Raw genomic sequence first — 17767 nt, forward strand, 5'->3', positions numbered from 1 at the left:
CCTTTTTTAAACTCTCACTTTAATCTAAAAGACAGACAGGTCAGGAAGTTCAGAAGTCCTGCACAGGTACTAAATTATATTTCAGGGTTAAAACTACTGCCCAAGACATTAAAGTAAAGCTGCCTAGGGAATTTTCATATCCTTTTAGAATTTTTAAAATAAAATTCCTCAGGCAACTCTGAAAATATTCCACTGGAGGAGTTTGTCACCTTTCTAACGCAGAAGAAAGTCTCAAAACTTCCCACAAACTAAGCCACTGAATTCTCTCCTTCTTGAATCCGCAGACTCCTTATGCAAGAGCTCTGTTTGTATCACTGGGCTGCTCTTTCTGAACCCCATTTATCTTTAAGCTTCAAACATTGTCACTGAGTGCATCTAGTTTCATTTCAAAATCCTGCAGCACAATGGCTGAAAGTTGGAGCTGAACAAAATATAAATTGAGTTGAAGCTAAGTCATCTCTACAAGCACATCCTTCTTTGCAGCAATTTAATCAAGCTGCCTCTATTTTTACCCTTTCCAAATAGTCTCTCCAATTTGCTGCAGCAGAGTTCAGGGCATTGCTAAAGAATGTAGCTGAAACCTCCCATAGCTCAAGGGTGCCCTGGCAGGAGGACATCTGCCTAACCTCCTGGGGCAATTAACAAGTTATACTTTGGGATGTTCTGAAGTGCCTTACATAAAGGCAGTTCTTCCTGAAACAGAGGACAAACACTTGCAAAATACGTCAACACTAAGACTGGAAGATACCCAGTTTCCTTTTTTCACTGGAGGGAGGAAGGGAGGGAGGGAGAGTGTGTCTGTGGGAGAGCGCGTGCGTGCGAGATAGTGCAATGTCGAGGAGGTATGTTTGCTACCTATTGCAGAAGCTGCTTTGCAAAGTTTGAAATGCTGTATTTGCTGAGCAAAACAAGGAATAAAGTGCTAGCTACTCTGGTGTCAAGCACAGGCTTAAGGGGTAAAGAAACAGGTAAAACACAATCAATGTAGGATAAACACAAGTCACTCTGGACCACAGGCTGGACCCCCTGGACCCCCTACCCCTTGAATGCAAGAGAACATACTGACTTCTCATTAGTATCTCAATCCTACCTGCAGGATTCGGGCTAAAGCAGCTAGACAGAGTCACAAATAAGGGCATTCATTATTTTCTTTGCCTGGCGTGGTTTGTAGACCTAAACTAGAATAGATGCTAAGTGTGCACATAGAAAATGCTCCTGCATTCATTTAGACACATGCAGGATGGCTCACACTTCCCCTCCATCTCTAAAGCTAATGATTCAAGATAATCGTTTCTACGTTAAAATGAATCACACAATTAAAATGATCACACACATCATTTCCTTTGTGGTTAAGGTTTTTGTTTTATGCCATTTTCCTTTCGGGTGCCTTTTTTTTTTTTTAATAAAGAAAAACAGAGACATTTACAGCTTTGCAATCAACTACAAAATACATTTTTTACTCTAATGGAGGGGTAACTGAGCTTATGAGTTTTCATCATGCAAGACTATTGCTTTCCCGAAGCCTAGGTCCTGGTTGGCTTACCCAAATCCTCCAGCGCTGGCTGCTGCTGTACCCTCGCCGAACACTTTGCCTCCCGTAGAGCCCAGAGGGCTTGAAAAGGTTGGGGCTGAACCGAATGCTGGCACCCCTCCGAACCCAGGGGATCCCCCAAAAGTGGGAGGGCTGCCAAACACTGGAGCAGCACCGAAGCCACCTGAGCAAAACAGAGGCAAAAAGGGACAAGATCATCAAGTAAACAATATTGGGAAAACAAAGAGAAGAGTTAGATTTCCAAGTAGACAATGTCTACAGCAGGGCTATTGATCTTGTTATATGGACACAGCATCATTTATAAAACTAATCACCACAAAGCTTCCAAACTGCAAGACATTTTGTTACAGAAGGCACGGTTAAGAAAAGCGCGCGAACTCACGCAAAAAGCTGCAATTCTATTAAGAGACTATCCAAAAGAAAATCACGTTCTAGGTCACTTGAATATTCAAGCACAAAATCAATTCAATTCACAGAGCTATACTATAGGATGGTAACATATCGTTCATGCTTCCATAGTGTGACAGAATTTCTACTTGTTTTACATGAAAAGGAATACCTTAATTGCGAGGTAGCAAGCATGCACAATAATCAATTTACTGTAAAAGTGCACAAAATAGCAGGTAATAGGCTGTTTTTATTATTTAAAAGAGGCATATGCACCCTTCATTACGAAACTAGCACTCTTTATCAAAAAAGCTTAGCTTATATACTCAATTTTAAGCTAAAACTCTACTCATCACCAGTTAGACAAGTCGCTACCTACAGGAACTGCATGCAAAAACGCAAGATGAAAAATTTCCTGTAAAGGCTGCCTTCACGAACGTTTGTTACTCTGTTCTGATGGCAGTGCTTTACCCTGCGTTCAGGTCCAGTCTAAAGCCTTAGAAAAATGTGCCTGAGGACAGAATGGACAGGCTGTGATGCATACAAGTGTTCACATTGGAGGAACTTCCATATGCAGTGTGAGAGTCTCTCCCCATCTCCTAAAATCAGGTGGTACACAGTAAGCTTGTTTTAGAGGTGCTCCAGTGATACAACGTATTTAGGAGGTAGGGTATTTTCTGCGTTTCCACCACCAGTTTAAGTGGTGGAAAATGAGAGGAAGATGCAAGGATTAAATGACAGATCCATGGAACCACAGGATTTCTGTGGTGGAACTGAGAATTGACTCTTCACAGTTTCTGTTCAGGGCTTAGCTACCTTCTGCTGCTGCTCTGAACCGACTTCTACCCAGATGATTTTCTTCTAGGTTCATTCTATTGACATCATTAGCCTGCTTTTAATTGACACTGTGGAATGTGAAGGACGCTGCTCTTTTGTTTGACTGGTGCTGAGAACAGGGATACCACCACACATTTTAATAACCTAGGTGAAATTCCAGTCCATGTTAAGGTAATGGATACTGTTTGGCTGCAAACACAAAAGGCCTGGAAAAAATAAGTGCTGAGCCTGAATTATTTAAACATAGATCAAGTATCCCATTACCATTATCTCTAGGAAGATTAATTATCATGGGGGCTGAAGCTTTGCTATGGACACGCTCTCTTTTGCGATGCACGTTAACAAATAATAGAGAGTGGAAAGCAAAATATGCAGCGGTGAAACGAGGTAAAAGTAGCATCAAATTAAGTCAAGCCCTTCCACTGCAGTTGGGAGAGGAAGACACATCATTCCTTTCAACACTTAGCAAATACAAGCAGAAGAGGAAAGGATCTGAGGGGTTCTGTGCGAGTGGACATGCCTTCTGCAGAAATGCCTTTTGCAGGCACCTCTCAAAAATCCCACCTAAAGATGAATTTTTGAAACTGAAGTAATCAAAAGCAAGAAAAGGTCACTGGAAGAATGAAAAAAGAACTTCCTTCAGGAACGCCCTTCTCCTTTGCTAGCAAAAATAACAGATGGGAGGCATGCCCGAGACAGAAAACTCAGTCCACTACTATGCAGAACACAACAGGTGAGAGAAATCCTACTAATGACTGCTGGATCTGGTAGCATCACCATGATGCTCTCAGCCACTTCACTAACATCACAACACAGCTCCTGCCAAAGCAGAGACCGCTTTGTCTTAAAGCACTGCTGCTCTGAAGGGAGCTCTTGAGCACCGCTGTTCTCAACTCAACTTCAAGGATGGCCAAGCCTCCCCCACAGATGGGGCTTCAGCAGACACACCCAAAGCAGAAGAATATCCATCTTCATTGGTATTCTCTGTAAGAATGGTCTGAGGCTAGAGGAGAAAAAAAAAAACTTTCCTCTCTCTGAGCCTTCAAACCTCCATTTTTGCCTGGTCATAACAAAACGTACACTTTGCCATTCAGTTCTCATATCACAGTCAGCACTGCTCTTGTTCTTTCTTTGGGCAGATGACAGTAAAAAGAAGAGGCTTTGTAAGATTTCCAATATTTGATTCAATTAACTCGATCAACAGAAATAGCAACAACTCCATCACAAGTGAAGTGATGATGACAGGTGAGACTGATTTCAAAGAAGGATCTGAACAAGCCGGATCTGAATTTTATGGAAAAGCTTTCCCACTGTAGATATTTGTGCATTCACTCCCATGATGAAATAGGGACAAAAAGGGTTACAAAACCCAGAAGGAGGTTTAGAAGACAGTATTCCAAGGAGAACATCTATTACATTCTATACTCCGTAGTCCTCACTGCATGCTACATAAGACCAGCACTACTTCACACAGCTCTCTGCTCTAAAACTACAATAGGAATTTCTGAAATGAGCCATTAGTTATTTCTAAAAAAGAGATACCCATAACGCACACTGACTTATTGTTCAGAGACAATCCCTGTACACGTACTGAGTCTAGGCTGTAAACATCTAAGTGGCAGAACGCTCTGCTAAATATCTCACATAAATATAATGTTTATAGTGGGTTGGTTAACAAAGTACCTGCTTTGCTTGGACTGGAGAACCCAAAGCCTTGAGATGCCACGCTTCCACCACCAGAGCTGAAAGTGCCTGTGGGCTTCTGCTCTCCAAAAGACGAGCTGCCAAATCCAAAGGTCTTGGCCCCGCTGTTTCCAAATAAGCTAGAAGAATCTGCAGAGATGAAGAACACTTGTGAAACTCATAAACAGACAACATTCTATGTTACACCTCATTAACTGGGTCAGAAGGAAGGGAAATCCCTTTTACTGCCCCCCGCCCTAGAGTGCGGCATGAATGCCACACCCCCAAAAAACACTCAGAGAGAAGCCAAGTACCCCCTATTCCAGTAGGGCTTTGTAGCTCCACCAAACCATTCTGGATCTGATGGATCACTGATAGGACTTTATCATTGCAATCTTAATTAATAGCAGCAGGGTTTTAATAGTAAGATCTCCAGCAAGTCTGTGAAGGATGATTTGTTCAGTTAGAGCCTGCATGGCAGTAACTGAAAGCTGATTCTTCAAACAAGACATCACAGCAGCCAGAATCAGTCACTCTTGACAACACAAATATCCATCCAGACTTTGTGCACAATTAAAGATTCTCAGCTATTCTGGCAATGGCCAGGATTTCTTAATATGACTTTTCTACAGTAAGATTTACAGGACCTTAACATAGGAACTAAACTTTTCCAGTCTGAGAAATGACTCAAGTTTTCATCTTTCACAAGGCTACAGAGATTTTCAGCACCTAGTGGCAGGACCTGGAATAACCAAAGCTTTTCTCTAGTAAATCGTTCATTTCATCACAAAACCCAATACTAACAATAAAGGAGGAATAAACTAGCAAAGGATAGAGAACCGGCCTCAGTCATTAATGCCAGTGGAGCATTAAAGAGGTAATAAAAGAAACAGATGTGCTCTCCCAAGATTTTAAGTGCTACTTTTAGCCGTGTGCAGCTAATTCTGCAACTTTCCTTTGATCCCCTACTTTCACATCTTAGTCACTGCCTTCCCCTCCTCTGTGCTCTCTGCCTGCTAGACTCAATTCCTTCTCCTTTCCTACTTGCTTCCAAACCTAATTCACAAGAGACGAAATAGCAAAACTCAGCAGTCTCATTAAATAAAAGCCACAGCTAAGAAAAGCATTATGAATAGCTTTTATGACACACAAACACACGTAACAAGCCCAGATTTGCAACAGCTACACGTGAAAGGCTATGAGAGCCTGCCAATATTTCAAACTGATTGCTACAACAGACAGTAGCATATATGTATTTTAGGTCAGGACTAATGTGTTTTTAATCTGGGGAGGGGGGAGTCTTTAAACTAATAGCAGTGATTGATTCTTGCCTGAACAATTAATCCTTTATAGCTTCTAGAAGCAGTTTCTAATAGCCCCTTAAAGCCTCTCATGCAAAGGAACCTGGAAATAGCCTTATTTTGCATTCTTAACTCTTTCTCATAGTCTCCTTTGTTAGGCTGGTTGGCTGGGAAAGCAGCAATGTGTGGGAGTGTTGGTTTGGCACTTCACATGCAGATTGATTTAGCTAAAACACATGTGCTGACTGATGTATTTTAGTGCACAGTTGGAGCAAAAGAAGGGACAAGTGCCGAGTTCCCCTCTTAACACAATTTCTCTCATCTACCCACCTTTCATGAAAGCTTTAGGAGTTTATCTATGAGTGATCCACCTCACCTACCAAATCTGCATGAAAACTGATCAGCCAAAGGAACTCTACAGTTTTGCTTCCGTAGCGAAACGGACTACATCCCCAAATCAACCACTGAATGCATTTTTCTTTACTACATCCATGCGACCGAAAAAAAATTCGCATCTCCTCCTAGACATGAAAAATGACTGAGAGCTTACCAACGTATCATATCAAATTTTGGTAAAGCATCCTGTAGGCACTGCATAAGAGAGAGACATTTTAAGGCGGAAACAGTTATCTACCACACATCTGTTAACTTGGTTGCACTTTCGCATGGAATTCTTAGTGATGTTTACAACGAGAAATAATTAAATAATAATTTCTAATTTTCAACCAAGTTGGAAGCTAGAATTCAATTATAAGAATTTAGAGTGGAGCATTGAATTCTAAAGATGCATTTGGCCACAAAAATTCCTACAGAACATAAATACTCTGCACACTTCTTGCATCTGCTTGTTTGTCTCAGCTATTTCCTTGCTCATTTTCCAAAAAACCTGAAGGGAAGAAGTGTAGAAACACACATCACGCACACCATCCGTTTCTGTTACTCCCACAAGCCTTTCATGTTAACACAGAATTTACTCAAAGATGAAAAACAGCACAAAAGCAGATGGGATCACAGCACCATTTGTGTTCTTGCTGCCTTCACTTACTCTGGGAAGCTGCAGATCCAAATCCTCCACTGGAGGAACTGAAAGGATTCTTATTGGCTGCATCCTGACTTGGCTTTCCTCCCAAACCGCTGAAGAAACCTCCACCTCTTCCACCACTTCCAGCTCCAAACAAGCCTCCACTGGAAGATGATGGCTGCTAGTACACAAAAAGGAGGACAAAACGGTGATTTAGAGAAGCCCTGCATGAGGAAAGACAAATACTCCACTTGCCATTTACCGTGGAACAAAGGCAGGTGACTTACTGCATCCTTCACCTCATTTTATCTACGGTGAGCTGTTTCTCTCTCCATACGGCTAGGACAACCTTTATGCAGACCCTATGCCGATGCCTCCTACATCGGCAAACACCATCAACGCAGAGTGGGACAGTTTTTACTAACCATGCCAAATGGAATCTTGTTTCTTAGAAACAGGTAGGGTACCCTGAAAAAGACAACTGTACGTAACAGTCTCTTGTTCCTGCAAATATGATACACACTTACCTGGCCAAAGACAGTGGCTCCAGTATTAGCTGCTTGCCCAAACACAGAACCTGTGTTGCTCGAACCAAAACCTGCCAAGAGAAGAAAGGGAAATAAATCGCCAGAACTACTACTAGGATATAAGACAATTCAGGGGGATGACGCTAGCCCAGGAACAGGGAAAGGGCAGGTCTCTCCTGAAACAAAACAATCCCCTCCACCAAACCAAGGGGGGGGTACAAACGACGGTACCAAATGTATCCAGGTTGACCAGAATTAAAGTACGTGCCAACACCCAAATAGTAAATTCCATTGAAAGTGCATCTGAAAGTCATTCTCCTTTCCTCTCCAGCCAATTTAAAAAACAAACAGAAAATAAAAGGCTCTTACACATATGGGACTGTTGCTAACAATATAAAAGAACTGAATTTCTGTTAACTTTGCTATAATAACGCTGCAAGTCATGAACAAGTACTGTAGCATTTTGATTTCCCCTGTGTAGAGAGGATCTGAGCTTTGTTACCTAAAGATTCCCGTTACAGATAATGAAATGTTTTGATTAAAAAAAGAACTCCCCATTCCATGTCCCAGTTCACTTAAATGTGCATTTTGTAATAAAACTTGCAGTTTCCATAATTAGGAACACCTTTCTTTAGCAGAGTTCACCTCTCCCGATTTAACTAGTCTCTGTTGCTGTAGTTAAAACGAGCAAGCAGTTCGCCTACAGTGCCATTATTTTTAATTAAAAGAGCCTAATTAGTTTGCCTTCCTTGGAAATACATGTTCTCTATTATTACTCCATATTTTTCACTTTTCCCTGGGAGGTCTCTACAGATCGTTCAGACAAGGCTTTGGAAGAAAACAACAATATCTAGTAGCAACATGGAGAACAAAAAGAGACTGGCAGAGAATGTCTGGCCTGTGCAAACGCTCAATTTAACTGTGCAGACAGGTAGCCAATGATAACGTTACCACTATATTTAATGGCAAGGTGTTTCCAAATGCAAGAATGGATTTAACAGGTTAGTTCCTTGCTAACCCAATCCTTTAAGGGCTTAACAGATTTTTGGCCATCTCAGGTCATGATCAGAACAGTATGACTGACTATACATCCACTGTTGGATGTACACAATGCAGCCCGCTGAAGAAGGTACTGCACCTGTATCATTTCCTTAATAATGGCCTCAAAACAGCCTAGCTACTTCAGTATAACAATTTAAAACAAACACACAACTTTCTGAGATCTTTTACACTATACTGTGTCCAACACACACACCGTGCAACAGGCAGCACAATACATAATTCAAAACTACATCAAGGTAGACATAGGAGTATAAAATGAAGGCAAAATTCAAGAGGCCTCTGGATGTAGCCTTTTCAAGAGCGTCAAAGCAGAACAAAAGCCTCCTAGGCCTCCAACATTAGCTTCCTCTCACATACACACACTGCATCTCCAGTCCTCTAGGTCTCCAACATTAGCTTCCCCTCACACACGTTGCATCTCCTATCCTCAGTAATAGCAAAAATACATCAGCTGCCAGAGAGGAAAAGAGGCATAAAATATGTCCTACTTTCCCCTGTGATATACTGTTCTCCCTGCTTCAACCAGACAGCACTGCTGGCATATAGCATCTCCCTCCAGTTCGCTCTTACATGAAGCTTGACAGAAGCTGAACCCAGCAGACGATGTAGTAGTAGTAACTGCGGCAGCGTTACCGAAGATGGATCCCCCTTGCCCAAAGGCGGTGTTCTGCCCAAACACTGGAGTGCTGCTTTGTCCAAACAACCCACCCCCAGTGCTGGCGGATGGCTGTCCGAAGGAGAAGGTGCTGGCGCTGTTGGTGCTAGCCGGTGCTCCAAAAACACTACCGCTGCTTGATGCTGCGGTGGAAGCTGCTGGCTGGCCGAAGGCAGGCATTGTCCCGAATCCGGCTTGACTAAAGGTGAAACCACTTGAAGAACTGCTTGCTGGTTGCCCAAAGGTCGGCGCTTGTCCAAAAGCTGGCTGACCAAAGCCCCCAGTAGTGGTGGTGCCAAAAGCAGAAGTCCCAAAACCTGAGCCGGCAGCCTGTGTGGTAGTGGTGGCGGTGGACAACGTACTGGTGGTGAGTTGCCCAAACGGAGAGGAGGATGTGGTACCTGCTGGCAGTTGTCCAAAAACAGGTGGCGTGGAAGGAGTGGCAGCTGTATCGCCAGTAGGCTGACTAAATGCTGAGCCAGAAGAGCTGGAATTTGGAGGCTGAGGGAACACTGAGGAACTTGCAGAAGTGGGGACAAACACAGAGGCACCAACAGCTGGAGCTTGGACAGATGTACTAACATCAGAGGTAACGGCCAGTGTGCTTGTTGCTTCTGCAGGAGAGGCAATGTTTGTTGTAGAGGTCGTTGCTGAGATACTCTGATCTGGTGGGGCAGATGTAGAGATAGCAGGAGGTGCTGATGCCTTCAAATCACTGGTGGAGGCAGCAGTAGCAACTGCATCAGGGGGAGGTGCTACTGATGCAGCGCTAGAGCCCACAGCAGTGGTGTCCACAGCTGTGGCCTGGGGTAGAGCAGACTCTTTAACAGACTCTGAAAGCTGTATCTGTGGATGGGGCGGCTGCGACTGAGACAAAGGAGGTGAAGACCCAGCTGCTACAACTTCATTTTCAGGTGGCTTTTCTGATGCAGATGGTAACTTGACATCCCCTGCACCCTTACTAGAAGTTGCAGCAGGGGCAGCAGTTTGGGCTGAACTCAAGAAACTTCCAAATGACATCGATGTTGAAGCAGCAAGAGGAGAAGGGGCACAGGTGGATGCACTCATACTGTTTGCTTGCTGAATACCAAATGAAAAGGTAGGTTTGTTGCTACTAGATCCTCCAAGATTAAATACCCCAGAAGACCCTGTGCTGGTTATCTGGACGTTACCAAAGAGACTGCCTGTGGCAGTAGTGCTGATGGACACGGATGCTGCGCCAGCAGTCGTGACTGATGTTGAAGTAGCTTCTCCAGGCTTTCCTAATGGCAGGGGGGTGCCAAAGGTAAACCCAGAAGGTATTGTAGTTGTTTTAGTTGACTGTGCCCCTGCAACGCTGGTGGAAGGTCCTTTAGTGCTAGTCTTGGTATTATCATCTGCTTGACCAACCCGTAGTCCTGAGAAGCTCCCAAGAGTTTCCCCACCTAGAGTGCTCTGAAACAAGTGATCTGCTGGCTTAGATGGAGTGCTATCCAACTTGCCAGAGGCTGCAGAAGGAGCAGAAGTTGTTGCAGCAGGCTTGTTTGACTGGGTGCCATCTGCTGAAGAACTATTTGCTGCCAAGGCTCCTGAAGCACTTGCTGGCTTGAGGGACCCAAAAGCAAAGGAGCTCTCAGGGACTGCTCCAAATTTAGAGCCTCCACCGAGAGAAAATGCATCAGGCTGGGAGGACTCCTTAGCTGGGGCTGTCATTGAGAGAGAGACAGAAATTACAAGTTGAATTAAAGTATGCAAAGCTCATTTATCTTTTTTTTACAATCATAGCATGCTTTAGCACTTTATAGGTAGACAGAGAGTGCTCTTGCCTCAACAACTATACAACTTCCTGTCCATCAAATAATTGCCACTTCCCTGTGCATTCAGGAGACTACATCGGAAGCCTTTACGGACAGGGCTACAGTGACGAAAAACTCTTACTTCGTGGCCTCCACCTTACCATTCTTTGCCTTGAACGCACAGAATTTCAGCCTTTGGCTCCTATCCCTGTTCAACAGTTTGGTAGCAATAGAAAAGACCTGGTTACTACAGACCATTTGTTGTTAACGCTGTTTTCATCCCTTCTTACCTACTCTGCCTTAACATTCACTACAGAATTGTCTGTTTAAAGCTCAGAACTGAGTTTGGTCATAAAACTGCTTTCTGGCACTTGAACAGTTTTCTGCAGAAGTAAATCTCGCTTTACAAATTCAGCTATTTATAGAGCACTGGCTATTGTTTCTGTGCAGCCTTTTTTCAGCTTTGAAAGATTAGAGAAAAGCTCTCAATCAATGTAATTACCACAGCAGCTCCACTTATTAGACATGCTGCTGTCCAAAGAATGTAAAACAGCTGAAGTTTTTAGGGAGATTGAACAAGAGCTATTTGATATATTGTTATTTCATTCCTGTGCACCGCCGAATATAAATTCTGACTTGAAGATATGCATTGGTGTTCTGACTATGGGTTGATTTAGGCATCTCTAGACAAGGCACAGGAAGTCTGCATAAGGGTCGAGTAACATAGAACAAGAGGTTCTTAGCATCACAGATAATATGATTATTAATATGATTAACATAATTATTAACAAACAAGTGTATTAGCAGTTGACACTAAATAAAGCATCATTTGTTTCTTCCTGAGACACTGAGGTTCTTTCTCTTCTTCCATCACCAACTAACAAAGGCAAAGGTACTCCTACCGTTGCACAAAGCAGCGTGAGGTAATTGCCCATATACAACGCTGTGCTTTACAAGTCTCATGCTTCCTCTTTCTCCTATTCCTCTTTAATCAGTGCTGTTTACCTCAACTCTTGCAGTAGCTGTTATCATTAACTTTCAAATCAAGTTAGATCCTTCTGCTCAAGACCAACAGATTCTCAATAGCATTACTGTGGCTGTGATGGTCTAAGGATATAAGCAAGGCAAGATTTGTAGGAAGAGGTTATCTTTTATTAGAGCAACCGATAACATTGAAATGGAGAGAAAGAAAAAGCTTTCAAGCATACAAGTTCTTTTTCAAGGCTGAAATAAAGGCAGTGAATTCAAGGCAGTAATTCAAGAATACTAGTAAGTAGAGTAGTGGGCCCTTCTTTCCAGATAGGGATGAATATGATCTACCTATGAAATGGAGCAGAAAAGGTAGCTTATCTATTTTTAAATCAATTTTATAAGCAACACAAAGCCATCCCACACCTTCCCCTCCCATTATTAAATGCTCACTCCGCTTAATAACAGCCCTCTGTGGCAGGCCACCTTGGCAACTTTAAAATCTAGAGATTAAAGATAGCAGAGGAAACGACTCCAGACATTACCCGTTTCCTAAGCCTACTTTTAAGTGAAAGGCAGGCGGCCTAGATTCTCGTATACATGGCATAATCCAGCACACGTATACAATGTTACTGCAGCTACTGCAATTTTAACAATAGAACTGCAACATAAACTAAGAGTCATGTGAATTAAGAGTAAGCATTCTCCCAGAGAAGAGATGTTTTCTGTACACTTCTCCAAACTAACCTTGTGAGGAAGTGAGGCTGGGTGGTGTCGGTGATGCAGTAGCTGATGTGACAACACCAAAATTAAATCCAGACCTAGGAGGAAAGGGGAAAAAGGGAAAGAATGACATTTAGCTGAAAGTGTTGTAACTTCCAACCACATAACTCATGGCAAGGCAGAAATCAAAAGTTTACATGACTATTTTACAGTAAAAATATGGTCTTGCAAAAATACTGCAGTCTTTCACAATGAGGATTTGGGTCCTCTGGAGATCTTTATTCTCTGACGCTTTTTGCTTTCTCGTTGCCTTGTCCTCTGTTTCTCAAAGACAGCCTGCTGCTCTACAAGCCAGGCTGTGTAAGACCGCATCACTGACAACAGCACCGTATGTAGCATATGGTTTACCGACTGAGGCACTAATCCTGGAGCAAAGGCAGGATTTGTTTACTTTATTATGTCTGAGTTTCTCTCTCAAGAGCACCTCTTTAGCACTTGGAACAGTGCAGCAAGGTGTTATCGATAACACCCACTTGACAAGCTAGCAGAAAAATGGTGAAGATGGAGTGAAAACAGCCATTTGGAAGTATGCACATGTTCTGAAATATTTAATATTGACTTGGCTTATAAAGAGAAAATTATAAGCCTTAGATACCTAGACATGCAGAATTTCATGCAATTATTTCCAAGGAGTCCTCCCTCCTTCCCCTCTCCCCCCAATAAGATATGCTCAAAGACATTTTCACTTTTCATCCCCAAAATACATCCCATAAAAGAGGTTTCAGAGTAACTATATGTTCATAACCCACGCCACACTGCATGCTTTGTTATGTGACAGAAGTCATTAGATAGCATTAGAACTTTGTAGTCACCTTCACGAGCGGATTACTTTTCAAGCCACATTGTTCTGTTGTCTTAAAAACAGAACAAAAATCCCACACCTAAACAAACAATCCTCCTTCCCCCCAAATCAAAACTCACACCAACAAGCACACCATACGCATACACTGGCAAGTCTGGCCATCAGCATAGATTTCAGTTCCTAACTGGGAATTCCAGAACTTGTGTCTCTCAACCTCTTACTAGCATTTGAAACCTGTGTATGGAGGCCCCGCTTAGAAAAACCAACAACATTCTCATTGGAATACATCCTCAGAAGTGTATATGTGACCACATTCAGGTTCCCTCCCTTCCCTCTTCCAGAGTTCAGCTTCTTCTCTTGCTGCTGTAGAGGGCCCTGCCTAAGCTGCTAGGAAAGATTTTCCTGATGCTGCTCTTTCTTCACTAAATAAAGGAGAGGGTATAAGACTAGCTACAGTCTACTGCTTTGTCCTTCTTCTTAATCCCAACCTTCAACACAAAACATAAACGTCCTTCTGCACCTCTCTGAACTGGCAGGTGACTCACACCCAAAGCCAGTCAATGAATCCAGTCCATCAGCCCATGAGCTGGCACTTTAATCACTGTCATATTGCTCTCAAATCATCACTTGGCAAACTACCCAGCGTCCAAGGCTGAGAAACACTACGACATACAGTGTTTGTTCAACAGCTCACTGTAGATAAGTGTGAAAAAAAAGCGAGTGTAGAGTTACTTGCTCACTTTTCTTGATTTGTCACAGACTGAAAGGGTTCAAAGAGCAACACAAGATTGTGTCTAATTCTCACAGATCTTAAGATTTCACTCAGGTAGGCTTCTACCAACCAGAAGGACTTCCAAGAACTCTGCTGCAAAAAACACACACATACACCCACCCACCCACCCACCCACCCCTTAATACTCTTACTATTGCAACTCCCATTTTACCATATAATGTAGCTTGTAGACAACACCTGCTGGAACAACAGATACAACTGTACTTGACAGCAACTACAGAAAAATCTAAAGTTCATACAGACCCAACAGAAGAAAATGAGAATGCCTTGCTAATCTGTGCAGTCGTTGCCGGTACTGATGTCACTGTAGAAGTCACAGCTGCAACTGTTTTTACTGTCCCTTGTCCTGTAAGTTACAAGCACAACAAGGATCACCAAAAAGAAAAAACTACAGTAGTACGTCATCCAACTTTCAAAAGAGGAAGGAATAGTTTGCATACCTATATGCAGTATACAGTTTTACCAATTGGAAACAAAGCCTAAGACAAACAAAAACTTTCAAAGTGCAAGAGTCACTTCCTTAGGAAATTTTGGCTTGTTTTTACCACTTACACAGAGTCTGATATCTGCGCACAGCAACATTCCTGCTGCTGTTAAAACTTCAGAGAACCTGTGAATTATTTCAGAGATTTAAGGCTATTACATATCTGATTAGAGCAAAGAGAGGGGTCACCATCTTGACAATAAAACAATACAAGAAATCCTTGGCAAAAATCTCTCATGAAACCATCAACATAACAAAACATATTTCAAATAAAAACGAAGCGCTATCAAATTCAAAAGCTGACATTTTCAATAAACCAAAGTTTAAGAAGTGGCTGTTATGTCATATATGATTCCTGGCTATTTTTACTGCTTCTCGTCCCTGGCTAAAAGGAAACCTACATCCATAGATTAAAGGCAGAACAGAGAGATAGGTTTCAGACATTTACGCAAGAGTTTTATAAAACCATGCTCATTACACGTTACAATCAATTCCTTCACTCCCTAACAGTTCCCTTTCCCCCTGTTTGCACTGAGTGCTGTAAAATGAACATTTCTTCTCATATAAACTTTTAAACTCAGTGTGACAGACCACAGCGCAGCATAGAAGTACATGAACTGGCTCTAAAGTTGGTTATACAGTCCAGAGCTTAGCAGAGACGGTACCTGACTTAGCTCTTTTGAAGCTAGTTCAGACACTGCTTTAGTGCTGCAGCCTGTAGTACAGAAATACTCGAGTCAGATACCAATATATGGAAAAATCGCTACTGTTACTTTCCACAGAAGTGCCGCGTTCAAAAAACAAAACAGCAAAGATAGCTGCCACTTGACTTGATGTCAAATCACAGCAGCCTTTGGTAGATGCTTTGAACAGTTATTGTTAAGGGTCACACGTTCTGGGTCTGCTCAAGGAGAGTGGTTGTATCACCAAATCCTACATGCAAGCACACAGACAAAACACAAAGCTCACAACACCACCACTCTTGCTCTCCTGTACTGAGGCTTTTCAAATTCTCTCCCGCACGACTGGCACAGCAGCCTCCCAGAGGCAGATCTCACTTCCTCAATGTCTTCATCCTGTGGACTGTGCACCTTGACAGGTGGCAGAAGACACCCAGCCCTTATTTCCATCTCCAAAGACTACTGACCTGAGATTTTGTTGCCAGATGATGTTGGACCAGTTGTAGAAGCCACAGCACAAGGTGCTGATGCAGAGGAAGGTGGAGTCTGTGCCTTAAGTGAGCTTGTTAGAGGCATCTAAAACAAAACAACGCGTCCATTAACAAAGGCCTTTAGGATAGTCTAATATTAAGAGAGTCATGTAATAACTTAAGAACAAGCTAAAGGAACATGGTCAAAATACTTGCCCTTCCATCTTGGGCCCATACGTCTCCAAACTTAGATACAGAATCTACTCACAGCTTTTTCAACAAGTGTCTTACAGAGGCCAGTAAGCTTCATTCACTTTATGCCTTCAGGGCATAAGGACCATACACCGAGTGGTTTTTGAAGAGTGGACATCAACCTTCCAGCAGCTTGTCCACCAACAAAAGTTCTCAGCAAAATACAGGATGTGGAAAGTACTCTCTCCGCTGGTTGCACAGTGCTCCCCCCGACTTTTTTTTTTTTTTTTTTTATAAAGTGACCTTTAAGAACATCTAGCTAACTGTTTGCTTTTCTTGTTGGTTGCAACCCCTACTGCTGCAAGGCTGTGGCCATTAGAAAGCTGCAAGAGTCTTCAAAAGGGGAAAAAAAAGGCAAGACATAACAAAGATTTGTCTGGCACCAGCCTGTCAAGGCCACAGATAAATAAACGATTTGCCGAGGAACATAGGACAAGCTGTGAAAAGAGATTGTTAGATGACTTGCTCAACAACAAGGAAGCCCCCAAACTATACTGAATCTGCCTGGGTACAGTACTCCACAGGGAGAGTTTTCTCTATCAAGATACCTGTTTAGCTTGATTTGTAGCAACAGTTGCCAGAACCTGGTGGACTGCCTGGGCTGCAGAGTGAGGTACAGATGATCTTAGGGAAAAAAAAAAAATTAAAACATTACATGAATGGCTAATCTAAAAGTAGATTTCCTCATCTCTAAAAAACAAACAAACAAACAAACAAAAAAACCCACCAGCACACAGCCTGCAGAAAACAACCACTCCTATTAAAGATTTCCTGCACAACTCCAAATGAACAAATCTGATTAGGGAATAAACTGCTTAAATGAATCAGCCTCATTTAGCAAAGGAAGTCTCCAAATGTGTTTAAAGCTCTAGACCTAAATGATCCAGTCTTCTTCACACACTCTTATGTCTCTGAAGAGAGGCAACCCTTTCTATTTTACAGGGAACTGAATGAAAAATCAGCAGGTAAGGGGATTACAATTTCATGCCTAGTGTATAACAAGTGTAAGAAGCTTCCTTTATATTCCAGAGCCCAGATAAATGCATGCAACTCTCAGAAGTGCTGAGCAAGGAGACAAAGCTGGGGAGGGAGGAAGAGGGAGAAGGAAGTCTGCTTCATACCTTTGAAGTATAATATAAATATTAATAACTTCATGACAAGAACTGTGATAAGATTAACCTATATTTTTACAATATAGGTTTGGGAATTTCTACCATGAAATAAATCATACATCTCAGCCCACAATTACTGCAGAAGGGCAGCTACTTCTGGGGGGAAGCACCCTGCACCCAGCGTGCCATTAGCAAACCAATCACCATAACTTGGGAACTGCCATCCGCCTGGAGTATCTCCTCAAGTCAGTGGCCCACCAGATTCACCAGCTTAAATGGGCAATGCCAGAAGCCTTCAGAAGTGTAACAAATTCAACACCGATTACGTTCTGTTTGTGGCAAAGACTGGCTTTCTCATAACCTGGTAGGCTGTTCCCATTTGGACAGAGGTGTACTGCTCTCTAATGCAGAGAAGCAATCTATACTACGTAAAGAGCTGAGGCTGCAAATCCCAGGCAATATCTGAATCTGGGCATCAAAAGTTCTGTTTCTGATAAACCATGAGAACTCCCAAACCGCACTTACTACTGGTCAGCTAGGGGACAGCTGACAGAAATTTCCTACTGTATCCCAGAAAAAGGGGACATGTGCATGCAAGAATAATTTTGCATAGCCAGTGGAT

The 17767-nt window shown here is 42.5% G+C and overlaps 1 protein-coding gene across 4 annotated transcripts in view; it reads right to left on the reverse strand.

Moving 5' to 3' along the window:
• Nucleotides 1–17767, reverse strand: part of NUP214 (nucleoporin 214) — a 44638-nt gene that overhangs the window by 4009 nt on the left and 22862 nt on the right. Inside the window, exons 25-33 of one of the 4 annotated variants that reach the window (XM_068914253.1) lie at nucleotides 16582–16657; nucleotides 15779–15887; nucleotides 14391–14493; nucleotides 12517–12590; nucleotides 8941–10710; nucleotides 7309–7379; nucleotides 6806–6962; nucleotides 4460–4609; nucleotides 1544–1715 (exon numbers count right to left, since the gene is read on the reverse strand). In XM_068914253.1, coding sequence (XP_068770354.1) covers nucleotides 1544–1715; nucleotides 4460–4609; nucleotides 6806–6962; nucleotides 7309–7379; nucleotides 8941–10710; nucleotides 12517–12590; nucleotides 14391–14493; nucleotides 15779–15887; nucleotides 16582–16657 — 2682 coding nt within the window. The remainder of the gene's footprint in view (nucleotides 1–1543; nucleotides 1716–4459; nucleotides 4610–6805; nucleotides 6963–7308; nucleotides 7380–8940; nucleotides 10711–12516; nucleotides 12591–14390; nucleotides 14494–15778; nucleotides 15888–16581; nucleotides 16658–17767) is intronic. The other 3 variants (XM_068914255.1, XM_068914254.1, XM_068914252.1) reach the window with 3 other exon arrangements.

Source organism: Struthio camelus, chromosome 20, assembly GCF_040807025.1.
Source record: "Struthio camelus isolate bStrCam1 chromosome 20, bStrCam1.hap1, whole genome shotgun sequence".
Taxonomy (NCBI): domain Eukaryota; kingdom Metazoa; phylum Chordata; class Aves; order Struthioniformes; family Struthionidae; genus Struthio; species Struthio camelus.